A 25828-nucleotide genomic window follows, 5' to 3' on the forward strand; every position below is an offset into this window, starting at 1 on the left:
GGCCTCTTCTCCCAGGTCCTTGCCCGGCTTAGGGTGTGGCAAGGGGCACGAAGCAATGGCCAGAGCTGGACTCCGGGCCCTTTATTGAGACTGAGGGTCCATCCAAACAAAAATAAATTTCTCTCCCAAAGCCCGCCTGCAGGCTGGGGCCCCCAGCACGTCCAGGCGGAGAGCCTGTGGCTGGCCCCAGCAGTACGGGACCAGCTCCACGGGCGGGAGGATCCTGGCCGTCCTGAGCTGGAGGCCCTGCGGCCTCCCCTCCCCTGAGCTCAGGACCGAGCCCAGTTCCACAGTGTGCGCTGGGCCCGGGGTTCAGTCATCGGTCAGGGTGATGACGTCGTACTCGATGCCCTGGTGCTGCAGCTGCTGGATGTGTTCAGGCGCTGCCTCCTCGGTGCCAAACAGGCCCTGGGCCTGGGCCATGGCAGCATCGGCCACCGCTGCCGGGGGAGGAAAAGGCTCGTGAGCCAAGGCCCGGGGCCGCGCCCTGGGCCCGGGCCCCTGCAGACCGGCACCCAGTACCTGTGACAGCCGAGTGTGCTGCGGCCTCCAGCTGGGCCTGAGTGACGAGCTGCTGGCCTGGCGACACGGGCACATACTGGATCTGCAGGGAGACACGGCTGAGAGGCAGCCCCAGGGCGTGGCCCCGGCCCCCTGGTCCCAGGCACCTACCTGGGACTCCTGCAGGAACGGGCTTCCTTGCTCATACTGGATGTGTGTGATCTGGCCCTCCTGGACCTGGCAGGAAGCCACTCCCGTGAAGCTGGGCCGTGGGCCCTCTCCGAGCACCCCTGCCCCGCCTCCGGGCCCGGCCTACCTGGATGTGATGGCCCTCGGGGACCACGACGTATTCCTGAGGGAGCAGGTGCTGAACTCCGTCCTGGGAGATGATGTACTGCACCTGCATCGGTGGGGAGCAGGCGGGTGCGGGGTCCCTCACTGGGAGCTCGCGAGGCCGCCCCCGCCAGGAAGGGTTGTGAGCAGGGCCCAGGGACGCCTGGAGCAGCAAGCGCGGCTCACCTGGTTGTCAGAAGTCACCAGGTGCTGCACGGTCTGGCCGTCCGCCGTGGTGATTTCTTGGATGTAGGCGGCTTCTTCCTGCAGGGAAGCCCCAGTCTCAGGGCTCCGGCTGGGCCCCTGGCCCCGCCCCCGGCCCCGCCCTCAACCCAGCGGGCTCCCACCTGATTGGTCACCGTTTGCTCCTGCGCCACGATGATGTGTTCCTGACCCAAGGCCTGTTGGAGCCGTTCTGGGCCCAGCACCCCGTGGCTGGACTGCAGGGCGGCTGGCAGAGAGGAAAGGGGCTAGTCCGAGCTCAGGGGAACCCCGAAACCCTCCAGCCACGCCCCCACGCCCCCGCGCCTCACTGTGCAGAGTGGCTAGGGTCTCGTCGTCGCTGTTGAGGATGATGGTCTGGGTGGGGGTCCGGGTGGGGGCCCGGGACGTAGGAGTCCCTGTCTTCCTCCCGTCGGGGCTGTGCAGCCGCTGGATGTGGAACTTGAGGTGCCCATTGCGGTTGAAGCTGCGGGGGAGGGAAGCGGCTCAGGCGTGCCCCTCCCCCACAGCCCTGCGGGCCCCGGCCCGGGCCTCACCCCTGGCCTCACCGCTGCCCGCAGAGGTGGCAGGCGAAAGGCTTCTCGTTGGTGTGGGTCAGCATGTGCCGCCGCAGGTCCTTCTTGTTCTTGGACGCGAAGCTGCACTGGCTGCACTGGTGAGGCCGCAGGCTGGAGTGCTGGGCCATGTGTGCCTGGAGGGGACAGTCAGGCATGCTCATGCACGCACGCGCACGCACACGCGGACACATGCGCACACACCGGCACACGAGAAGCCCAGCAGCGATGGGCAGCACCTACCCGGACCTCCGGCCACTGGCAGGCGCTGAAGGGGCAGTCGGGGCACTTGAAGGCACCAGGCCCGGCGTGGGCCCGTTTGTGGCTCTCCATCTCCGCCCGGCCCGCGAAGGCCTCGGCACAGATCTTGCAGGAAAACTTCTTGGATGAGGCCGCCACTGCCGACGGGGGCGAGGGGGGTACCGCCAGGCCCACAGTCTTACTGGCTACGGGAGGTGGGGAGGCAGAGGCCTGGGGGTCCGCCACCCGGTGGGTCCGGGATGGAGACGGGGGCTCAGTGCTGTCTCTGGGCAGCCCGGCCGGCTGCAGCAGGGGCCACTTGGCTCCTGAGGCCAGGGCGTCCGGGCTTGGGAAGGAGAGGGAGCCGTCCGGGGTCAGCTGCGGAGACAGGAGCAGGGAGTCAGAGGGGCGGGGAGGGCGGGGGCGGGGGCGGGCCGGGGAGCGAGCCTCACCTCTATGTGGTGCAGCTGGGTCCCGTCGGTCGTCATGATGTAGTGGGTACCGCCGTCCTTCAGAGGCTCGCTCACCACCACAGCCTGGGCTGCCTCCCCAGGAGGCTCCTCGCTGCGGCCCAGAGACGCGGAGGGTGAGTCGGGATCTGGGGGCGGCCCAGCACCCCCGGGGACCCCCCACCCAGGAGACGATGAATGGGGAGCCTGAGGGGCACGTCCGGCTCGGCCCTTAACACTGAGGTCGGGGAGCTTGTGGGGGCCCCCCCCCCCGCCCTGCACTGGGGCCCGTGGAGCAGGGGCAGAGGGCTCCCGGGACTCGGGGCTCCCTCGGACCGCCAGGGATGCAGTGAGCCCCTCCCACCACGCAGAACTGCGAGGCAGTCAGTAAGAAAGTGATCTCTGGTCTTCAAGCTGCCCGCTGCCCACAAGGTGCGCCAGCTTCCTGGAGCGGCACCCGAGGGCCCCGAACACGGCACTGTGAGCTGTGCCCCAGGCCTGTCTCCTGGGGCAGAGGGCTGGGTAGCCGTGCCAAGGGCTGGGCACAGGCTTTGCAGGAAGGCACCCTGGGCTCCAGCCCCACCCCGCTGGGTCTGTCCAAAGTCAGAAGAGGCGGAGGACATGTGGACACCAGGGCACGTGCCCAGAGCAGGCAGGGCAGGAAGCAGCTCCTGACCAGCGTGTGGCCCGGCTCACCTGTAGGGTGTGCCAGGGGCGGACGTCCCCTCCTCCATGGGGGGAGCCGTGATGACGCTGTAGCCAGCCCCGCCAAACGCCCCTGGGGCCAGGGTGATCTGCTGCAGGTCTGGGGCCCCCAGCGGGCTCTCGGCGGCCGCACTGGCCCCCGGCTCTGCCACGTGCAGCGTCACCACTTGTGGAGCAGCTCCTGCCGAGGACGGCTGTCGGCCGGCGGGGCCCAACTCCGCACCCACGTCCTCTGACTTCACCACGGCCACCTGCAAAGGACAGCGGCGGGAGGCGCTCAGGGCCCCACCCTGCCTCAGCGCCCCAAGCTCTTCCTGCTCTGGCAGATCCGCTGTCCCCCGGCCGCGCGCTCCTCCTGAGACCCACCTGGCTCCCCAAATCCCAGTGGCAGCTGCGGCCACAGGTGGCAAGGCCGGGGCAGGCCCTGGGCAAAACTGCAGACGCTTACGTCACGACTGCTCGCATTGAGGGGTCAGAGGGAGGGCACTGCTAAGCATCTCCCAGTACAAAGGACAGCGCCCCCCCGCCCCCGCCAGACCACCCCCAAATCCCAAGGCTGAGACATCCAGGGCCGAGGCACAAGCAGGAAACTGTACGTGGGAAGCATCATTTCTAACGGAAGACTGAAGTGAGCAAAGCTCTAAGTACTTCTAAGGAAAACACCGCGGGTGCGACAGACGGAGACTGCTAAAGCCACAGCAGAGGGCGTGCCCTCCGAGGGCAGGGTGGATGCTGCTCCTGGGGAGGGGAAGGTGGCCGGGCGAGGCAAGGCCAGAGTGTGCAGAGTGCCAGCATGTGTCTGACCTGCAGCTGACGATGCACGGGCGGCCCAGGGTCGCAGGGGCTGAGCCCGGGCAGGGACCATCCCAAGGGGTGCCCACGGTAGGAACGCATCTGCCCCTGCCCCACCTCACTCTAGGCTGACGGTGTTTGTTTGGGAGCCACACCCAGCGGTACTCGGGCTTATTACTGGTCTGTGCTTAGACGTCACCCTGGTGGGCTCAGGGGGCCCTATGGGTGCTGAGGATCTAACCGAGTTGGCTGTGTGCCAGCAAGGGCCCTCCCAACTGTGCTACTGCTCTGGCCTAGGCTGATGCTGTTCAAATGTGGGTGGGCGTCTGTCAGAGGCCCTGGGGGGAAGGGGAACCCCTCAGCACTGCTGGCAGGTGGGCGGGGCTGGAGTGTGCTCCCAGGGCTTCAGGAATAAGGGGGTTCGGGGGCTCCCTGCGGCAGCAACCAGCTGTCCGATCAAGGACCCTCGCTGTCTGCAGTCAGCTGCTCTTACCACGGGCCCAGCCAACGTGGGGTCAGGCGGCTGTTTAGGGAGATTGGCTTTCAACTCAGTGGCAGACCGACATGCCTTCTGTACAGAGCGACCCACCCACGGCTGCCTGGCACTGCTCAGGGTCTGGAGAGAGCACGGGGGTCACGGCCCTACTCACGGGCCAGGAGTGATTCCTGAGCACAGAGCTAACAGGAAGCCACATGCATCGCTGATGTAGCCCCCCAAGCTTTTCTTCTTAGTAAAAATTTTTTTCTGTAATCTTGGGCAAAAAGAGATGGAGGGGCCGGAGCGACAGCACACATGGAGGGCGCTGGTCTTGTGTGCTGCTGGCCTGGGTTCGATCCTTGGCACCCCGCGTGGTCCCCCTGAGCCCCCCAGGAGTGATTCCTGAGCACAGAGCCAGGAGTCAGCCCTGAGCACTGCTTGAGTATGGCCAAAATACAAAACAAAAATGGGGGCTGAGGGCCGGAGCGATAGCACAGCGGGGAGGGCGTTTGCCTTGCACGCGGCTGACCCAGGTTCAATCCCCAGCATCCCATATGGTTCCCTGAGCACCGCCAGGAGTAATTCCTGAGTGCAGAGCCAGGAGTAACCCCTGAGCATCGCTGGGTGTGACCCAAAAAGCAAAAAAGAAGAGGGGCTGAGGGTGGGAGCAGTGTAAGAAGCCCTGCTCCGGGCTCAGTTTCTGTTTCCTCCACAGCTGGGCCCCAGCAGGCAGCCTGGCAGACTGGGCTCCGTCTGAAGCAGGCGCCCACACTTGTGGGAACCCCACAATAAAGGGGGCACATGTGGAGCAGCCACAGATGATCCCACACACACTCAGCCCCGGAACAGCTGTAGGGGGAACTGAGTCAGCCCCTACCTCCCCGTGCACACCAGAAACCCCGGGAGCAGCAAAGGTCGGAGTGCAAGGCTAAGACCGACAGTGAAGGCTCCCAGCGGAGGCCGGGGAAGGCGTCTCCAGGGACAACACCGAGGACAGAAGCAATGCGAGGTGGACGCCTGTGTCCCCTTCATGCCCGAGGACCCCGGCCCGTCCTGGCAGGCCCTCCCCGTTCCTGCCTCCAAGCATGTCCTGAGCCCAGCCCAGCAGCAGGGGGCCCAGGAATGCCGCTGCGCTGCCCCTGTCTCAGGCGGGTGGCCACGGTGGAGAAACTAGCTCTGGGGGAGGGCGGGGCAGAGATGGTGACCTCGGAGAGGGGCTGCTGGCCAGAGCGTGCCCCCTTGGTATGGGACGGCAGCGTGTCCCCACCTGCAGGGCAGTGCCTGCCAGCTCCCGCTGGGCGCTCATGTTCAGCAGCAGGTCCAGGGCTGTCTGCGTGGCCATTGCGGTGGACTCCTCAGCGCCTGGGTAGAGGGGGCTGAGCTTTACAAGGGGTGGGCAGACCGGCCCCGGCGAGGCTTCGTCCCCGCTTCCCAGCCCCTTCTCGGTTCACCTTGCTGGTAGATGACCGTGGCACCCCCGAGGGGGTCCGAGCACAGCAGCTGGGGCGTCTCCGATGACTGGAAAGGGGCTGCCTCTGGGGGGTCCTGGGGAGGGGACACGGCCATGGTGTGGGCGCCATCGGGCCGAGCCGTGCTGGGTTACACTCCCCTGTGGGCCTCACCCCACAGCCCTTCTCAAGAGGCCGCCAGCGCCGTGCCAGCCAAGGGCGGGCAGGGGGTCTGGGGAAGGGCCCGGGCGGCTGCCCGGCAGCAGGGACCCGGACCCAACCCAGGGCAGGCTTCTCCCAGCACACACAGGCCCAGCGGGCAACATCTCAGCCACAGGCCCGTTCCTCAGCCTCCCCAGTAGCAATGCAAAGGGGGCCAGACGGCTACACCGAGGCCCAGGCAAAGTCCACCGAGAAAACGGACACATGTGAAGTGACCGGCTTTCCCTCCGCCCACCTCCTCTTCCAGCATTTTTTCCCGAGAGGTGGCCTGGAAGGCTGGAGCTCCTGGAGCTATGCTGCACCACGAGGCAACCACCAAGGCCCTGGCTTAGGAGGGCTGGGAGACGTACTGAGAAGGGCGAACCCCCGACCACCACGCAGTGGCCGGCAGAGATGCCGCTGCCCCACATCGCCCCGGGCCTGCCCTTCTGCCAGCCACGGCCCCCGGGAGGCGTACCTCGGGTGGGCCCGGAGAGCTGGGGGGTGGCCCGGGGGCCGTGCTGTGCTGCTGCTTCAGCTCCTCGATCTGCTGCAGAGAGAAGAAAGGGCGCCGGCGGGAGGGGGGCTCCTCGGGGTGGCGCCGCCCCCACTCCTCAAAGCTGCTGGCGTGGCGGCAGCGCACGTGCAGACGCAGGTTCTTCTTGTGCCGGGTGCTGAAGTGACAGTACTCGCAGGCGAAGGGCTTGGCGCCTGCGGGCACAGCACAGCTCGCACAGGCCCGCCCTCCCGGGGGACAGGCGCACCCCGGGGCCCTGCGGGCAGGGGCCGGCTCAGGGGCAGCACCCACTCCAGGCCAGGCAGGTACTTCTGCTCCGCACTGCGGGGGGGGGGGGCGCGGGGGGCCCAAGAGGCCGCATGAGGGCACTGGGGGCTGCCCGGGCGCCTGGGCGGGATCAGTGACCCCCGCCCCAATTCTCATGGCAGAGGAAGGAGTCGCCCCTGAGGGCAGGGCGCGAGCCTGGCGGGGCAGGGTCAGACCTGTGTGCTTCACGGCCACGTGGGACAGCAGGAAGTCCTCCCGGAAGGTGCGGTAGGGACAGAAGCTGCACTTGAAGGGCTTGTCGCTGACGTGGGAGAGCTGGTGGTTCAGCAGCGCCTTCTTGTCCTCGCAGACAAACTCGCAGAACTCACACTTGAACCTGGAGGTGACCAAGGGGCAGCTCGCGGGCGGGACTCAGGGTGCATCTACGGGCACGGTGTGGGGGGAGGGGCGGTTCCTGGGCAGAGCTGTGGGCGGGGCTGGTCAGGGGCGGAGCCTGAGCTGTGGGTGGGGCTGGGGCGGAGCCTGAGCTGTGGGCGGGGTGGGGCGGGGCCTGAACTGAGGGCGGGGCCGTGGAAGGGGTGGAGCCTGAGCTGCGGGAGGGGCTAGGCTGGGCGAGCGGTTGCTCAGGTCTCGGGGTCCCCTCCAGACGTACCTGCGGTTGGCCACCGCCTGGATGTGCGTGAGCAGATGCATCTTGAAGGTGTAGCGCTTCTTAAAGGACTTTCCACACTGCGAGGGGGTGAGGGAAGAGTGACTTAAGGGGGCTCCCCCGCGGAGGCTTTGGGCCCCGCCTCCCGCGCCCAGCCCAGCCACCTTGTCACACATGTGGGGCTTCTCGGTGCTGTGCGTCTTCATGTGCTGCGTGAGCCTCTTCTGCATGGGGTACACGCGGCCGCACACCGGGCAGGGGAAGGAGCTCAGCTTGGGGCTCTAAGGAGGGGCAAGGCTGCACTGGGTCGGGGGTCCTGCACGCCGGGGCCTCCCTCCCGCCACCCGGAAGCTCACCCCAGCCCCCAACCCCAGGCCGCACCCCCGACTCACGGGATCTGGTCTCTTCTTCCTGGGGAGAGAGGCACAGGCGTCAGACCACCCCCGCCCCAGCTCGGAGCACCCCCCTCTCCCCATCCAAGCCACCTTCTCCTAGGGCGGGTTTCCCTGGTGGGGTGGGGGTCTCTGGGGACGAGGCTGCAGGCACAGCCAACAGCTGTTCTATCCTGGCACACAGACATAAGAGTCACACACTAAAGGCCCTGGGAAGTCCTGCAGGAGAGAAATGTGGGGTTCAGCCTATGGGGGTCCTAAAGGACTCCCCCTTTCTAACAGAAACCTCGACAACTCTCCCCCACGTTCAGTCTGAGAACCAGTCGTCCTGGCTGTGCTCCCAGCCCTGGCCCCGAGAGAGGGTCTAACGCCCACCCGGTGGTGGGGGCATGAGCGGGGGGCGCTCCCCAGACCCACAGTGTCAGTCTCCCACCCGGTCCCAGGCTCCCACTCACACGGCCTCCCTCAGCCCCGCAGGGACTGTCGCAGGGAGGGGACGCCGTGGTCCCTGACCCCTTGGAGCGGGGCCAGCAGGCGACAGGGCCCCCCTCGACCGTCTCTCAAGAGCTGCAGGGGCGGCCCAGCACGCAGGGAAGGGAAGAGGCGCCCCAGGCCTCCCGTCCCGCACTCACTGACCGGTCCCGGCTGTGCACGGCTGCGTGGCGGATGACGTCCTTCCGGTACACGCTGGTGTAGCTGCACTCGTCACACTTGTATGGCTTGCTGCCCACGTGGTTGAACATGTGCTCCTGGACAGGCAAAGGGCTGGTCACGTGTGCTGGGACCTGGACTCCCCCGCACTGGCTGACCGTGCCCTGGCCTTGGAGCCGCTGCAGGGCGGGCTGGCACACCCGGGGCCTGCTGGGAGGCCTGTGGGCAACTCCCCGCCCCCCAGCAGGCAGCCAGTCTTCACTGGGCAGAGGCAGAAACACGCTCTGGGGCGGCCAGCCGGGTCCACTGAGTCCCGCAGGGTGGCTGCACTGAGCCCCAGACTCGGGGCTTCCCCTCTGGGTCGGGCGTGAGCCCTCTGCACTCACGCACACCCGTACATGCATGAGCATGCGTGCACACACACACTCAGGGCTTAGGGCTGAGGGGGATAGTATGTGTGTACACACACACTTAGGGCTGAGGGGGACTGAGGCCATCCCCACCCCCCAGAGGGTGCTAACAGATGAGTGAATAAAGAAAAGCTGCAGTACACCTATTCAATGGAATACTACGCAGCCGTTAAGAATAATGAAGTTGTGAACTTTGCTTATATATGGATGGACATGGAGAATATCGTGCTAGGTGAAGATGAGTCAGAGAGAGAGTGACAGACATAAAATTATTGCATTCATTTGCAGATATTAAAAAAGAAAACCACCACAGTATGAAACTAATACCCAAGCAGGGACTGTGTGGCGAAGTAGAAGCAAGGGTCAGGAGGACGGGGCGACAGCTGGAAGCTTGCCACAAGGTGGGACGTGGGAGGGCAGTTAGGACCGAGGAGGGGCCACTACGGTGGTAGCTGGAAATGGTCACTCTGGACAAGAACTGGGCGCTGAGGAGGCAAAGGGATATACTGATAACCCCCCGGCAACAGCGTGCAAACCACAGCGCCTGAAAGCCGGCAGGGGGGATGGAGAGAGCCTGCCGTGGAGGCGGGCGTGAGGGAAGGTGGGGACACCGGTGGCCAGGGCTGGGTGTTGGTACGCGGCATGACTGAAGTTCAGTCATGAACAACTGTCACTGTGCATCACGGGGATCCAAAAATCAAAAACACAAAAACAGGGGCTGGAGCGATAGCACAGCGGGTAGGGCATTTGCCTTGCAATACGGCCGACCCAGGTTTGATTCCCAACATCCCATATGGTCCCCTGAGCACCGCCAGGAGTAATTCCTGAGTGCACAGCCAGGAGTAACCCCTGTGCATTGCCGGGTGTGACCCAAAAAGCAAAAAAAAAAAAAAAAAAACAAACAAACAAACAAACAAAAAAACAAACACAAAAACAACCCCTCCCCACCGAGGGGTACAGCCCCGACCCGGTTGGAGCCACAGCCCGGCCGGGCCCCAGGGCTCAGCATCCAGGCGGAGGTCCCCCTGGGAGCGGGTGAGCACTGTCAGCGGAGGGCCCTGGGCTGGGCCACTGTTTCCCGACGCGAAGGGCTCTCCCGGCTGTGAGAGAGGACGGGGCGGGGCAACCCGCAGACCTGGGCACGCACTCCCAGCCCATGGCCAGCGGGGCCACTGGGCCCACGGCTCACTCTAGGTGAGGGAAGGAGCCCCCCTTGGGGCGGGGCACAGGGAGGCGCCTGGCCTTGCATGCAGCGCAGCCGGCGCAGGCCCCCGGCACCCGGTTTGTCCCGTAAGCAGACCCCGGCGGCCCAACACCAAAAGGGGGGAGAGAAGCAGCTGCCCCACCAGGAGACCCGGGACTGCCCCCTGCTGGAAGCCTTGGGGACTGCAGGGCTGAGAACACCCAAGGTGGATGGTGCCCCGGAGATGCCTCCTGAGGACACGGTTGGTCGTGCATGTGCCACCCGCCCCCTCTACCCCCCACCGCCCCCTCCCGCGAGCACCCCACACCTTGAGCGAAGACCAGCGGCGGGAGCGGTAGCTGCACTGCAGGCACTTGAAGAGCTGCGGGTCCCCGGGCTCGTGGGAGCTGATGTGGAAGCGCAGGTCCTCGTGCGAGAGGAAGCGGGAGCCGCAGATGCGGCACAGGAAGGGCCTCAGCAGGGGCTTGGGGGACTTGTAGTAGTACCTGGCCGGGGAGAGCGGGCGTGTCGGGGGGCCAGGGTCTCCGGGCCTCCAGGTCCCTGCCTCACCCTTGGCCCACCCCTTCCCCACCTACTTGCGGTATTTCTTGCCCAGGAAGCGCCGGGACGGCCGCCCGCGGCGGCGGGGTGGCATGTCGGCCTCCTCCTGGCCGGCCGGGGCCGCACCCTCGGCCTCCGACTGGCTCACGCCGGGCTCCACGGGGGCCCGAGCGGCCTGGCCTGGCGCTGCCAGCTGTCCCTGGGCAGATGAACTGGGGGCGTCGGGGTCCTGGGGCTCCGCAGGGGTGTGTGTGCTCTGGGAACTCACGAGAGGCTCCTCCCCCGCCCCTGGGAAAGAGCAGCCGGTCTAACCGCCGCCCGCACCCGGCACCCGGTCCCCGCAGACGCCGGGGCCGTGGGCTCCTCTGCACCAGACACGCACCCCCGTCCCCCGGCTTCCACGCAGGGCTGGGGTGCCAGAGGCCAGGCTGGCTCCTTCCTGGACGTGCAGCTCGCGGGCAGAGCCCCCCTCCCCCCGCAGCGGGCCAACCCTCACGAAGGTCACTCCCCAGCCTCCAGGGACCAGGTCTGGGCCATGCGCGCGGCTCTGGCCGTCCCGAGGGAGGCCAAGGGTGGAGAAAGGACAGGCCGGGGGCCAGGTTCGTAAAATCCCCTTCAACGGGCTGGGAAACAGCTCAGGGGCGAGGCGTAGGGAGGACAGCGGGGTTGGACCCCAGCACGGCAAACAGCCCCCAACACACACACACAGACACACACACAGACACACACACACACAGACACAGACACAGACACACACACACCCCACTACCACCACCACCAAGAGCACCAGCGCGAGGCCTGAAGGATTTGCACGTGCTGCCCACTCGGCGATTCCAGCATGTTCTAGAAACTGGTGCAGACAAGGCCCGCGGCCCCCCGCCAGGCGTGCTCATCTAGGGAACATCCGAGCGGTGCACACTGTGTCTGCCTCTCACAGAGACCGCCACCATGGTCACGTGACTCTGACGCTGGCACTGCAGTGGCGCCTGCCACCTTGCGTGGTTGGGAACTAGAGACTCGGTCAGCAAGCACCCGGCCCGGTCCCACTGGGCGAGGGGGTGGACATTCGACTGACCCGGGTTCGAATCCCAGGATCCCATAGGGTCCCCTGAGCACCACCAGAAGTAATTCCTGAATGCATGAGCCAGGAGTGACCCCTGTGCATCGCTGGGTGCCAAAAAAGCAAAAATAAATAAATAAATAAATAAAACTCCCCTGACGGGGCTGGAGCAATAGCACAGCGGGTAGGGTGTTTGCCTTGCACGTGGCCAACCCGGGTTCGAATCCCAGCATCCCATAGGGTCCCCTGAGCACCGCCAGGAGTAATTCGTGAGTGCAGACACAGGAGTGACCCCTGTGCATCGCCGGGCGTGACCCAAAAGGCAAAAAAAACCCAAACAAACCTCCCCTGACAGATTCAGTCCCTCAGACCCAAACTTCCCCGGCACGGTGACGGGGGACCACGGCCACTCCTCGTCCTCTGGGCGGCCCAGGGCTGGCCTCTGAGGTGTGGCCGGGGCGGGGCGGGGTGGGGGTCCTCCGGAGATGGCCTGTGCTCTCTCTCACACCGGGGCACTCAAGAGAGGCCCACGGGACCCCAGCCCTCCCGTGGGCGCAGCTCACCGGGCGCGAGGTCTGCGTCCAGCCGGGGCAGCTTCCGGGGGCGGCCCGGCCTCCGCCGGGGTCTGGCTGTGCTGGGGGCGGGGCGCTGAGGCCGCAGCTGCCGGCCGCGGGGCTCGTCCTCGGCCGGGTTGTAGTCACTGTCCTCTGCGGGAACAGCGGGGGGTCACGTGCCAGGGCGTGGGCAGGCGCTGGGCCCCGCCCCCACGGCCGCCCGGGGAGCCCCGGGACCCACCTTCCAGGTCGTCGATGGCGCCCGCGTCCACGATGTCGTCGTCGTCCTCCTCCTCCGGCCCCTCCTCCTCCCGGGCTTTGGCCGCGGGGCCCCACTTGCGCCCGCGCCCCTTCTTGCCAGCTGCGGGTGCGGGCGCTGCTGTGGCTGCGGCGGGAAGAGGAGCTGCAGCCGGGTCCGGGCTGGGGGAGGGGGGACCCCACCGCGCCCCCACGCGGCCCCGGGGGAGGGGGGCAGGAGGGAGGACGCACCAGGCCGGAAGTGGCGCTCCCGCATGTGGCGCAGCAGCGTGGCCTTGGTGCCGCTGCGGTACTGGCACGTCTTGCACTTGAACTGCTGCACCACCACCACCTCCATCATGGCCTCCAGGCTCTGCAGGTCGGGCTCCTCGGCGCCCGGCGGCAGCTGAGCGGGGGAGCTGGGCCCGGCCCGCGCCTCCTCGGGGGGCTCGAGGCACGTGGAGGTGGGGCCGTCGGCGAGGGCCTCGATGGTCGCCAGGCTGTGAGCCAATGTGGAGCTGGACATGGGCGAGGCCATGGGCGCCCCTAGAGCGGGGGGAGGGAAGAGAGGGAGGGAGGGAGAGAGGGAGGGCGTGGGTGCGGGGCTGCACCCGGGCGCCCAGGCTGCAAGGGCAGGCCCCCAAGGCCCCAAGCGGGACCCAGAGCGAGCTCTGGTGTCCGCTGCCCAGGGTCCACCCCAGCCTTACCGTCGTCCGGGCCCTGCAGGATGAGGTAGCGCGTGGTCTCCGGCCCGCCATCCTCGGCGCTGGTCACCGTGATGCAGCCTGCGTGGGCAGGGAGGGGGTCACTGCCCACCTCTCGGAGGCCCTCTGGGTGGCAGCTGCCCCCAGGGGGTGACTGGCGACTCTCACAGCCCCCCACTGACCTCCCCTCGGACACTGGGCTGGGGAACCCAGGGCTGCACCCCCTCAGCGGCTGCACGGCCCGTCCACGCACCAGGAAAGGGGCCGGGCTGGGGGGCCCGTGGCCAGACAGGAAACCCGGAGCAGCCACTGAGCTCCTGCCCGCCACGTGCTGGCGACAGGCGGTAAATCCCTGCACCTGCTGGCCACAGATCCTCGTCTGTGTGACACTCTGGCCTTCAGAGGTTACGGGGGGACCCGTGAGCTGACCCCGCAGGGGTTTGGGACACCCCAGCCAGAGGCAGGCCGCACCGGTTCTCTGCCAGGCACTTGGCACCTGGCAGGGGCTGCGCTGAGAATGCTGCACGCAAGGCGGCCGCCTTTAGCCACGGGGGCCGGGTCACAGAGCCAGCGTGGTGGGCTACCTGCCCGAGGGTGCAAGCTGGTGACCCCAGGGGAAGCCCCTGGAGGGACAGCTCCCGCCGCCCCCCTGCCCGACTCACTCTGGATGAGGTCAGGCCCGATGGTGGACTCGATGATCTTGTCGATGGCCGAGCCCAAGTCCGAGGACGAAGCCGTGCAGTCGGCCACCAGCACGCTGGGGGCGGGGAGGGCGCTGGAGTGCACCAGGGCAGGGGCACCCGCGGTCACCCCGGCCTCGGGCCCCCGGGACACAGAGGATGAGTCGGGGAGGTAGCCCTGGGGCAGGGGGTCCGTGCTCGAGCTGCTCTCGGTCACCTCCTAGGGGACGCACAGAAGTCAGAAGGTGGGGAGGGGGCAGCGCAGGCCAAGGACAAGGTGAGGGGGCTCACCCCCCCCCCCCCCCCGCCACCAGCCAGAGCCCCCAACCCCCAAGAACCAAATCCCAGGGGACTGGAGCCATAGCATAGCAGGGAGGGCTGTTTGCCTTGCATGCAGCTGACCGGGTTCGATCCCCAGCACCCCACAGGGTCCCCTGAGCACCGCCAGGAGTGACTCCTCAGTGCAGAGCCAGGAGTAACCCCTGAGCATCGCCGGGTGTAACCCAAAAAGAAAAAAAAAAAATCTAGGTCAACTCCGTGGGCCAGCCCAGGGGGCCACCCTGTCCTCAGGGCTCCAGCCCGCGGTGGCCAGGGCCACATCTCTGCGCCCTCACCCAGGGCGGCCCGGCCAGTACAAGCTGGCCCATGGCAGACCCCGCCACTCTGAATGAATGAATTCCCGAGCCCCACTGCGGGCCGGGGAGCACGCGGCGGTGCATCTCTAGAGTAACCAGAAAGCGCCACTGCTGCGCGGATAGCGAGGGCGGGGAGTCGCCCCGGTGGCTCTGCCCGGTGAAGTGCTGCAGCTCACGCCCGTTGGCTCAGGAGACAGGACGTGGAGGTGGGAGCTGGACCCCCATCGCCGGCTTGTGAGGGTGCGCGGTGGGAACACCCAAGCAAGCACCGTCCCAAGCGGGCGCCTGGCCCCACGTGACAGAGAAAAGACTCAGGGTCTGAGGGGGCCTCCCGAGGAGAATGGATTGAAGGATGGATGGATGGATGGTTGGGTGGGTGGGTGGGTGAATGAATGAATGAGCCGGCAGCCTGAGAGTGCGGGGCGGGAAGCCCCCGGCCCGGGTCTGGCCCTACGTGCCCCCGCGATCAGCTTCCGGGGAAGACCCAGGCCGGGGGCTGGCCGTCAGCAACAGCTCTGGGGTCCCGGGCACGGGCACCGCCGGGTCCGTACCAGGGAGCTGCGGCCGCGATCCGAGCTCTGGCCCACGCCGGAATCATCGGCCTCGGCTGGCCCGGGGGCGCTGGCCGCGTCGCTGCTGTCGGCGGACACGGCTTCCGAGGTGCCCACGCCCAGGCCGCTCTCGGACGGCTCCTCGGGCCGCCCCGGGCCCGGGGCCGCGTCGCTGCTGCTCTCCACCTCGTTCTCCTCCATGGGCGCGGGGGGCCGCCTGGCGGGGGGGAGCAGAGTCTGGGGCCTTCACGCTGCGAGAAGAGGGGACGGGGGCTGGGACGCACGGGCCGCCCCCCGGGGCCCGGCCACCGCGGCCCGCCGGGCGGCGGTGGGACCCTTGCGCCCATTTTGCAGATGCAAAGACTGAGGCTCCGCCTGGTTGGGGGGGCGGGGGCACCCCTCCCCCACCCCGGAAACCGGTCCAGACGGGGGGACGAAGAAGCTTCGAGAAGAGCAAGCGCGAGAAGGCTCGACTCCCCAGAGGCACGCCGGGCCGCATGCGACGGGTCCGCGCCTCGCCTCCCCGCCGCCGCCGCCGCCGCCGCGCGGGGCCCCATCCGGGCCCGGTGGTTCCGTCCCGCGGGCCCCCGGCGGGTGGTACGGCCCGCGCCCCCCGCTCGGCGGCGCCCGGGCGGCGGGGCCGGGGCCTGACGGGCCGGGGCTGCCCCCGGCGCTGCCTGCGCGCCGGGCCCGGCGCCATCTTGCGGCGGGGCCGGTTTCCGCTCAGGCAAGTGCGAGAGCGACTAAAGGGCCGGGGACCCCGGGGCCCTGCCCGGACAGCCCCGCCGGCCAGGGCCCGCGTCGACCCCGCAGCCCCGCCGCCCCGCGCCGCCCCCGCAGCCCCGCCGCGGACGGTGCGCGCGCGCCGCCGCCGCCCGGCACTCACCCGACGCTCCCGCCGCCGCGGTCCCGCCCGGCTCCGGCATCGACGAGGCCGCCATCCTCTCCCCGTCGCCGCGGAGGGACCCATCGGCCCCCCCGGCGGCCGGAACTACTTTCGCCGCCCACCCGGTGAAAGACGGGGGCCCGGCGTGCCGGAAGGCCTTCCCGGGGCCTCGGGACCTCCCGGGTGCGGAGAGAGTAGGGGGCTTCACCTGCCGCCCAGAAAGAGCAGCGGGGCGCCCTCGGGGCTGGGGACTACTTTCTTCCGCGGCGGAGCACCATCGGTAGGGGACGCACTGACGTCACGCTGGGTCCCTTCCCCGGGCCGCGGGGTTGGGCGCGGAGAAAGCCCGCCTCCCGTCGGAGGCGTGGCTTCCGGGCCTGACCACGCCCCTCCCGGAAGAGCTCGGGCCGGCGTGGGAGCACCTGGAGGGAGCCCGAGCTTAGCGGGGAGCGGAGTAAACGCGACAGGTCGTGCGACCTGGCTCGTTATTGGGCGTTTTTATTTATTTTTCTTTCTTTTTAAATCTTCCATTAAAAAATCCCGTTGAGGTTTGCTGTCCCGGGAGGAGGGGAGGGCGGATTCTTTGTACGGATGAGAACACGGAGATGGGGACGTGACGGGACCACCAGGGTCACATTGAATAAAGGGGCTTAGGAGCCGAGCCGCGTGCCTGACGCTTACTGGGGTTCGTGTCACCCGGGTGGCGCTGGGGTGTCCGGGCATGTCGGCAGTAGTCCGCTGCTGTCTAGGCGGTACGTTCGATTGGTGGTATTTATTTATTTTTTCTGATTTTGGGCCACACCTGGCGGTGCTCAGAGCTTACTCCTGGCTCTGCGCTTGGGGATCACTCCTGGAGGTCCTTGGGGTGCGGGCGATCTGCAAAATTAACGCCCTGTCCACTGTTCTATCGCTCCGTGTGGTGTCGAAAGGTAAAAGCAGCGTCCTTAAAGGCTTACCCCCGCCCGGCGTCCCGAATACGAACGTGAGGGAAAGGTCTGGGCCACATCCAGCGACCTGGGTGGCTTCCCTTCTTGCAGAGCATTCGCTAGCCCATAAGGCATCTCCCCGCCCTGGGTCAGCTTCTTGGTGAGTGTGGTGTTGCTTTTGCCCCTAAACTTGAAATTTGTCGCACCAGCTACTGTCCTTAATGGAAAAACGATGCACGCCGCTACCCCGGGGTTTGATCCCCGGCATCCCCGTCGGTCCCCCAAGCACCACCAAGGAGTAATTCCAGAGCACCATCAGGTGTGGCCCAGAATCCAAAGAAAGGTAGAATCGATTTGGTGCCTGGGGATGGCTCAGTGGCAAGGGCACCTGCTCCCCGGGTGTGTGAGGTCCGTCCCAGGTGTTGCCCCCTCCCTGTGCTCTGCTGTTGGGGGGCCCCTGCCAGAGCCCTGCAGCATCACGCTGGCAGGGGAAAGCCTGCCGAGCTCTGCCAGAGCCACCCAGGTCAGTCAACAGCCAAAGGACAGGAAGCACATGACCAGGTCAACATACCACCCCACTGACTGTGCCGGTCAGTATAACAACAGCAGAGGGACAAGTTGGGGAAAAACAGGTCTGGAGAAGAACTGGCAACTTTTCCGACAGAGGGCCTGGAGAGCTAGTACAGCGGGCCAGGTGCTTGCCTTGCACATCGCCGACCTGGGTTCGATCCCCCAGCCCCACCAGGAGTGATTCCTGAGTGCAGAGCCAGGAGTGAACCCTGAGCACTGCCGGGTGTGGCTCCAAAACAAAACCCAGAGAAACGTGGCCAGTGGAGAAAACCTTTGTGGGACCGGGGAGATGGCACAGTGGGTTGAGCAGAAGGCCCAGATTGGATCCCTGGCACTGCATGAACAACTGCTGAGTGTGGTTCAAAACCCCCAAAAAGAGACAGAGGGGGGGAAAGAAAACCACTATTAAAAATGACAGAGGGTGGCACCAGAGTGAGAACTGTGTGGGCTGAGTGCAGGCTTTGCATGCAGAAGGCCTGGGCTGGCTCCAGGCGTCACCCGGTACCCAGAGCACCACCTGGAGTGACCCCCCAAGACGGGTGCCATGGGAACAGGAGGGGCTGAAGCAGCCCCAGAGCACCCGCAGAAGGTGCTTGGAAATTGTCCGATTCGTGGGCACCTGAGACAGATGGAGGTTTTCTGGGAGTGCACTTGGGTCGGGGGGAGCCATGAGGCCTGTGGATGAGCCCAGCGCCCCTCCTCTTCCTCCTCTTAAGCTTGGGGTCAGTCGGCCTGATGACTGGCTGTATGGCGCTCCCCACTGGACTTCCTGTGGGACCCTGGTCCCGGCCACACCAGGGGGCTGCGTCCTGCCAGGACCAAGTCTGCTCCACGGGGCCCGGGTGCACATCCCACCTCACTGCGACCCAGTCCTACAGCGGACGGGGTAACACGAGGGACATTGTGACCCCCTCACCTTGAAACTGAAGAGGGGCCCCGAGGTCCCAAGGGGAGGCTGGGGGGAAATGGGAGGGGTTAGTTCTGGCCCCAGTGATCGGGCAAGGCCACCAGTGCAGGACCTCAGACTGCCAATCTGTTCCCACCAGCAGGGGCAGAGTATCGCTCTGGCTTCCCCCTTTCTTTTTTTTTTTTTTTTTTGCTTTTTGGGTCACACCCAGCGATGCTCAGGGGTTGCTCCTGGTTTTGTACTCAGGAACTACCCCTGGCGGTGCTCTGGGGACCCTATGGGATGCTGGGAATCAAACCCGGGTCGGCCACATGCAAGGCAAACGCCCTACCTGCTGTGCCATCGCTCCAGGCCCTCTGGCTTCCCTTTGACAGGGAGACTTCTCGGAGCAGGAAGGGGCCCTGGTCAGGAGGATGTTGAGGAAGACAGAGGAGGAAGCACTTCCAGTGAGCACTGCATCCTCAGGGTGTGAAGCAAAGGCAGGGGTCTTTTTTCTCTCCCTTTCCCCCCTGAGGATGGAGGGCACATGCCACAGTCATAAGCTGGGGGGTGGGTCGGGGGCCAGAGGTCGTCCCCGTGATCATGTGCACGGAGACATGCGCCTTACTCCTTGAGCCACGTCCCTGCAGCCTGGTACCTTTTTGTTTTGTTTTTTGGAATTACTCCTGGCGGTGCTCAGGGGACTATTTGGGATGCTGGGGATTGAACCCAGGTCAGCCATGTGCAAGGCAGACGCCCTCCCCGCTGTACTATTGCTCCGGCCCTGCAGCCCGCTATCTTAAGGAAGCAACTGTTGTCGTCATCTTCTGAGGCAGGGTGGAGGACCCGGGTTCAGAGAGGGAAAGCGACTTTTCCAGGGTCACCCAGCCAAAAGGGCGAAGCAGTTGGGTCTGATGCCAGCGCCCAGGCGACACGCGATTCGTCATCTCACACCTAGAGACACAGCATCAGTCCCTGTGCGCGACACTTCACTTAGGTTATTTGGGCCTCGTCACCCCCGGTGAGGTAGCTGCCATCGTCCCGGCTGGGTGGGGAGCCGGGAGGGTGGGTAGAAACCAGGCCACCTGCTCCCCGGCGGGGGCCTCGCACTGGGTATCTGGGGACTCTTCCCTGCGCCACGGGCACCCGATGGCTGGAGGGGCCAGGTGGCCGGCTCAGAACACCCCTGCGAGTACCCCTGCCCTCACGGAGAGCACCGTGGGGCCCACACCAGGTCCACCACGGGTGGTCACCCCAGGGACGTTTGCTGCATCCGAGACTCCAACCACGCATGCTTTGCTTTAATTTTTTTCCCCCTTTATTGGTGTTTGGGGGCCGTACTCGGCTGTGCTCAGGGCTCTGCGCTCGGGGGTCTCTCCTCACGGTGTCCAGGGGTACGGGAGATTAAATTCAGGTCAGTTGTGTGCAAGGCTAGCGCCCTCCTGGCTGTTTCTGCTCCAGCCCCCCGCCCAGACTTTTTTTTTTTGGTTTTTGGTTTTTGGGTCACATCCGGCGATGCACAGGGCTTACTCCTGGCTCTTCACTCAGGAATTACCCCTGGCGGTGCTCAGGGGACCATATGGGATGCTGGGATTAGAACCCGGGTCGGCCTCGTGCAAGGCAAACGCCCTCCCTGCTGTGCTATCGCTCCAGCCCCACGCCCAGACTTTTTTTTTCTTTTTTTTTTTTGCCCTTTTTTTCAGATGGGGGGGGGGTCACACCCAGCAATGCTCAAGGGTTAGTCCTGGCTCTGCGCTCAGGAATTGCTCCTGGCTTGGGGGACCCTATGGGATGCCAGGGATTGAACCTGGGTCGGCCGCGTGCAAGGCAAACGCCCTCCCCGCTGTGCTATTGCTCCGGCCCCACACCCAGATGGACCGTGCAGAATTCCTCTGCAGTGCCGAGGTCGGGCCTGGGTTGGACGCCTGCACGGTAAGAGCCTCCCGCCACCTGTCCGTCCCTCCGGCCAGTCCGTGTAAGGAACACGCTCGAGAGCTTCCGTATTCTCACGGTCCCATGATCCCGGCTGGGAAACGGGGCTCCGAGAGCCCTGAAGTGCCTCGCCCAGGGTCAGACACTTGGCGGTCAGCAGAGCCGGACTCGCACGCCCTGCCTGGCCGTCCGCCGTCCTTTTGCCTTCCTCTGTGGTGGGGGGCCCAGACGGCAGGCGCGGAGGGTCGGTGGCGTCTCCGGCACGTCCCCGCGTCTCACGGCGCCGCTGCCTTCCTATGGATTTTGCTAAACCTGTTCTTAAAAACCTATTTATAGCCCCAAACTCTACCACCACTCGGGATAATGACTCCCTTAAGTCGACTCCCCACGGTGCAAACTAAGGCTTCCTTGCATTTGTCCTAAATCTTTTTCTCTCAGTCCTGGAGGATGGGGTGGGGGGGTTAGTTAGCAGGGAAGGGTTCGAGGACCAGAGCCCCGGGACCCAGGAGCAGGCTGGCCGTTCGGGCAGCAGGGGACAGTGGCGCAGACGTCTGCTCTCATGCCCCGGGTCCTCGGCCCCGGCCTCTGGCCGGGCTCCCAGCACGCGCCTCTGCTTACCGGTAGATACCGGCTTCCTGCTCTGGAATAACTGAGTCGCCCTCTGTTTATGTTGGTTTTCCTTTGGGGGTCACACCCAGCAGTGCTCAGGGCTTTCTCCAGGCTCTGCGCACAGGACTCACTCCCGGCCGGGTTCAGGGGACCACATGGGGGCGTAGGGATCGAACCCAAGTTAGCCGTGTATAAGGCACCTTGCATGTACTATCTCGCTGGTCCCCAAGCCCTCATTGTGTAGACAAAGAACAGAGAGGGTTATCTGGAAAATAACACCCAGCCAAGAAAATAAAACCCAGCTGATTCTTGCTGTGTGTTTATCTGGGGGCCTCACTCAGCGAAGCTCAGGGCTTACTCCTGGCTCTGCGTTCAGGAATCACCCCTAGCGGTCCTCAGGGGACTATTTGGGATGCCGGTGCTTGAACCTGGGACAGCCACACGCAAGGCAAGCGCCCTCCCCACCAGACTATTGCACCAGCCCCAAACCCAGATGTTTCTGCAGAAGGGAACTGAGTGTGGAGAATGAGCAGTCTGGTGGGCAGGAAAAAGCAGGGGAAGTTGAGGCAAACCCGAGATTAGCACCTTTTGGGAGCCGCAAGGACGAGCCAGACACTGAACAACAGAACGGGGGGGACAGCAGGGAGGGAATGGTACCCAAGGCCAGTCACCAGGACAGCAGGGGGACAGCGGGGGCCTTTCTGACAGGAGCTGCACGCACACGCAGGCTCTCCCACCGCCCGCCCCCCGCGCCCCAGGGCTCCCGCCCTCTGGCCTGAGTCAGCGGAAGCCCGTGGACAAAGGGACCAGGGTCCTTGGTCTGTAAGGCCCAGCCACTGTCGTGTGGAGCAGAAGGACAGAAGAGGGATTGGGAACCCCCGGGGGGGTCGTTCATGCAGCAGCCCCAGCAGAGCGGAACCGGAGCCCCCAATCACAGGGCCTCCGACTGTGACAGCTTGTGACCTCAACCTTGATGGCAGTGCTGGAGGCCGGACTAGAAGCTGGTGGTGGCCAGCTGGTGGCGGGTCCAGCTGCGGCAGACAGAATGCCCGGGGGCCCTGCCCGCCGCTGGAAAACCTCCCGAGTGGCCCGGAGTCCTGAGCAAGGGTCTGCAGGCTTCGCTTGTCACACGAGGCCCCCCAGGCCTGTGGGGTTATCATGGTAGGACAGGAGGGAGCACCAGGGCCAGGGGAGGGGTGAGGCCCGGCCGCGGGGCTGTGGGCTAGTGAGCTGCGGGATCTGAGGTAAGTCGCTAGACAACGCGCTTCGCTTCTCTGTGCCTCAGTTTCCCTGGCTGTTCTGGGGCCTGTAGTACTTCCCTCCTCCCCAGCTTGCCACAGAGATGCGGTAGTTGAAAGTAGGGGCTCGAGGGGCTGGAGTGATAGCACAACTGGGAGGGTGTTTGCCTTGCACGCGGCCAACCCGGGTTCGATTCCCAGCATCCCATAGGGTCCCTTAAGCACTGCCAGGAGTCATTCCTGAGTGCAGAGCCAGGAGTAACCCCTGTGCATCACCGGGTGTGACTCAAAAAGCAAAAAAAAAAAGTAGGGGTTTGAGGCTGGAGCAATAGTTCAGCGGGGAGGGCATTTGTCTGGCACGTGCCCAACCTGGGTTCGATTCCGGGCATCCCATAATTCCTGAGCATTACTGGTATGGCCCAGAAAGCATAAATAAATAAATAAATAAAAGTAGAGTCTTGCTCACGATAGTCCGACAGACGTGGAGGGCACTTGCCCTGCGTCCCCAGCACTGCTCATGGTTCCCCCTAGAGGTAGCCCTGAGCACCCTGGGTGAGCACCCCCTCCCCGCCAGAAGAGCAAACAGCAAGGGCTTGCCCAGAGGAGAGGGTCGGTGGTTTAGTGCTGGGTGAGGTCATACAGTCCCTGATGCCCATGTGCCGAGCACGCCTTGGCTCGGCTGCTGGGGTCCCAGCTCAGGGAGGGACTTCTGGCCACACCATAGTCAGATCCGTACCACAGACGGGTACGGAACCCCAGCTCCCCACCCCCATGCCCCTGAACCCCACAGTCCCCGAGCCCTCCAGGACTAAGAGACCTGAGCACTGCCAGGTGTGGGCACACCCCTCATCACTCCCCCACCCCCCGGCAAAAATACAAAGCATCACTGTATCACTGTCATCCCTTTGTTCATCGATTTGCTCGAGCGGGCACCAGTAACGTCTCCATTCGTCCCTGTCACGTGCTAGTGTAGCCCGATGGCGTATTGGGGGCTCTTTCAGGGTCAGGGGAAAGAGGACTGTCGCTGCTACTGTTTTTGGCACATCGAGTGTGCCACGGGGAGCTTGCCAGGCTCTGCCGTGCTAGAAAAAAAGCGTAAGTTGATTAAGAAAAAGAAAAAGCAACTTTGGGTTCTGGAGTGTGTGTCTCCCTGGGTTCAACTCCGGCCTCACCAGCTAGGACAGGCCGTAAGCCTGCGGCAAGAGGCTTGGCCCCGCTGCCTCAGTTTCCTCCCAGGTGAGGGGGGGTGAGGTCAGCCCCCAGATGTTGTAGTCCTGATGAAGAAGTGAGCGAATAGAGAGAAGGGACGCGGCCAGGGGGGCTGGGGGCAGGCAGTTGGTGTAGGTCCACGCCCCTCACCCCAACCCCGACCCCTAGCTCTGGAGAGCTGGAACCGCGTCACCTTTGACCCTCATCTTCCAAGCAGCCCGAAGTGACAGCTCCCTGCCAGGGCTCAGTGGCTGGAGCAGGAGCCTCCGAGCTCCGTCACCTGAGAACTGCTCCAGAGGCGGAGCAGAGACTGGCTGAGGCGCGAGAGGGGCTTTTGCCGGCAGGAGAGAGAAACACTGACTGGTGTCCAGGGGAAGGGAGTCTTAGGGGCTCACCCCGGGTCGGTGCTCCTGGGGAGGGGGAAAGGCTGCCGTGTGCGCTTGTGTCCAGGAGGGGGCGCCCGCTGCTGCCGCCTGCCCTGGCGGACGGGCCCCAGGCCGCTGTGCCTGGCTTGGGGCAGCACCCAGTGACGCGGTTACGCCCCCCTCTCACCCCCCCCACCCCCCGGGCCAGGCCAGAGCTCCTCTCCCAGGGCCCTCAAGCCCGCTGCCCCGACAGGCCTTGCCCCGTCCGGCTCCTCCCCTACCGCAGAATCTTCCAGATGAGCTTCCTTAGGACACGCCCAGCAGTGCTCAGGGCGTACTCCTGGCTCTGTGCTCAAGGATTGCTCCTGTGGGGGCTCGGGGAAGCGTATGGAGTGCGGGAGAGAGCTCACTTGACTGAGGACGCAGGGACCCGGGTTTGACCCCTGACACCACCTGATCCCCCAAGCACCATCTGGCTGCTGGAACACCTCAGCTGGCCTGGGAGAAGTTGGGGGGGGGGGGTTGCAGGGTGGGTGGGGTCCAAACCAAAATAGCAATAGGTGAATATGGGATATGAGTGTCAGCAACGAGCTCAAGAGGTAGGACCGCAGGTTGGGCGTTTGCCTCTCACGCAGCCGATCCAGGTTCAATCCCCGGCATCCCATATGGTCCCCTAAGCACAGCCAGGAGTAATTTCTAAGGGCAGAGCCAGGAGTAACCCCTGAGCATCACCGGGTGTGACCCAAAAAAAGCCAAAAAAAAAAGTGTGATGGGGCTGGATCGATAGCACAGCAGGGAGGGCGTTTGCCTTGTACGCAACCAACCCGGGTTCGATTCCCAGCATCCCATATGGTCCCCTGAGCACCGCCAGGAGTAATTCCTGAGTGCAGAGCCAGAAGTAACCCCTGTGCAACGCCAGGTGTGACCCCCCCAAAAAAAGTGTGATGCTGACGGATTGTCAATTTCCTGCGGCGCTCCTGGCGTGCATCCCTAACAGTTGGCTGGGGGGTGTGTCACACACACACACACATACAGCATAGTCAGGGATATGACCAGAAACAGACAATGGTGAGTGGTAGTACAGCGGGTAAGGTTCTCTCTTGCGCTCGGTCAATCCAGCGTGGGTCCCTGGGCATCCCCAAGAGTAATTCCTGAGCACCACCAAGTGTGGCCCCAAAATAAATAAATAAACCTGCATTGCAAGCTACCGAGAGTATCCCGCCCGCACGGCAGAGCCTGGCAAGCTACCAGTGGCGCATTAGATATGCCAAAAGCAGTAACAAGTCTCACCATGGGGACGTTACTGGTGCCCGCTCGAGCAAATCGATGAGCAACGGGATGACAGTGATGCAGTGACAGCGATACAGCATTTGTTTATTTTAGATGTATGTGAAACTCACACAATATAAAGTGAATCCATGAAAAAGGGCTAGGACGGGTAGTACAGCTGCACGCAGCTGGCCTGGGTTCTGTGTAGGTTCACAAAATAAGTGAGCGAGTGTGGTGGCGTGGTCTCTCTTAGCTGCCACGTGCATTCGGTGGCCATGAGCCGCTTCCCCACCCCGGGCTGCTGCCGCCACCAACAGACGCAGGAAGGAGGGAGCAGGGCCGCCAGGCTGGTTGGTGACCAGTTCCCTTGATTCCATTCTCCCCGCGCGCCTGTTCCAGTCTCACCAAACACCCCGTTCCCAGCTGACACGGTCCTTCGTTCCCGTCTCCTCCTGGCCCCCAGCTAGTCTCTCGACGCTCCGTCTCCCAGCTTTGGTCTCATGCCCGACCTCCAGTCAGTGCAGGTAGCAGCTACAGCTAGGTCAGGTAGCACAGTCAGCCTATGAAAGCCCATACTTCCCTTCCTTCCCTTCCTTCCCTTCCTTCCCTTCCTTCCCTTCCTTCCCTTCCTTCCCAGGGAAGCGCTTCTAAGATAAGACGAGGACCTCCTGCAGCCTTTCAGGGCCCAAATACCACCCGGGGGTGTGTTTCTCCTTTCCTTAGTCCAACAACCATTTAAACATTCACCTTAATTCTAGTAATTCTACTTCTTAATATTATTCATTTTGTATGGACACAGTGGGCTGGAGCGACAGCACAGCAGGTTGGGCATTTGCCTTGCATGCGGCTGACCTGGGTTCGATTTCTCCATCCCTCTCGGAGAGCCCAGCAAGCTACCGAGAGTATCCTGCCCGCACGGCAGAGCCTGGCAAGCTCCCTGTGGTGTATTCGATATGCCAAAAAC

At 64.8% G+C, this 25828-nt stretch overlaps 1 protein-coding gene across 3 annotated transcripts; it reads right to left on the reverse strand.

Annotated features, from left to right (window-relative positions):
* Nucleotides 1-60: 60 nt before the first annotated feature.
* ZNF335 (zinc finger protein 335) lies at nucleotides 61-16477 on the reverse strand. Of its 3 annotated transcripts, none has more exons than XM_055138215.1 (28): nucleotides 15861-16477; nucleotides 14975-15191; nucleotides 13771-14008; nucleotides 13112-13189; nucleotides 12657-12950; nucleotides 12409-12552; nucleotides 12177-12320; nucleotides 10589-10841; nucleotides 10321-10498; nucleotides 8385-8497; nucleotides 7749-7767; nucleotides 7521-7637; nucleotides 7360-7436; nucleotides 6923-7083; nucleotides 6402-6634; nucleotides 5726-5819; nucleotides 5542-5636; nucleotides 2996-3255; nucleotides 2303-2414; nucleotides 1854-2228; nucleotides 1605-1747; nucleotides 1368-1522; nucleotides 1182-1285; nucleotides 1021-1098; nucleotides 818-901; nucleotides 673-738; nucleotides 523-604; nucleotides 61-440 (listed from the first exon to the last, which is right to left on the reverse strand). In XM_055138215.1, the coding sequence occupies exons 2-28, from the start codon at nucleotides 15173-15175 to the stop codon at nucleotides 313-315; spliced, it is 4026 nt and encodes a 1341-aa protein (XP_054994190.1). In that variant the 5' UTR covers nucleotides 15176-15191; nucleotides 15861-16477; the 3' UTR covers nucleotides 61-312. The 3 variants fall into 3 exon arrangements, with proteins under 3 accessions (XP_054994190.1, XP_054994189.1, XP_004618808.2); XM_055138214.1 differs by having other exon boundaries at nucleotides 14975-15225; nucleotides 15861-16476; XM_004618751.2 differs by lacking the exon at nucleotides 15861-16477 and having other exon boundaries at nucleotides 14975-15588.
* Between the last annotated feature and the right edge of the window lie 9351 nt (nucleotides 16478-25828).

This window comes from Sorex araneus, chromosome 5 (assembly GCF_027595985.1).
Source record: "Sorex araneus isolate mSorAra2 chromosome 5, mSorAra2.pri, whole genome shotgun sequence".
NCBI lineage: Eukaryota > Metazoa > Chordata > Mammalia > Eulipotyphla > Soricidae > Sorex > Sorex araneus.

Excerpts from the sequence above, each read along its gene's own strand:
- ZNF335 (XM_055138215.1), bottom strand. The coding sequence starts at position 15,175 with ATGGAGGAGAACGAGGTGGAGAGCAGCAGCGACGCGGCCCCGGGCCCG. Across the intron at positions 12,321-12,408 it reads CGCCATCGACGACCTGGAAG|AGGACAGTGACTACAACCCG; the intron begins GTGGGTCCCGGG and ends CTGTTCCCGCAG. Across the intron at positions 902-1,020 it reads TGGTGACTTCTGACAACCAG|GTGCAGTACATCATCTCCCA; the intron begins GTGAGCCGCGCT and ends CCACCGATGCAG.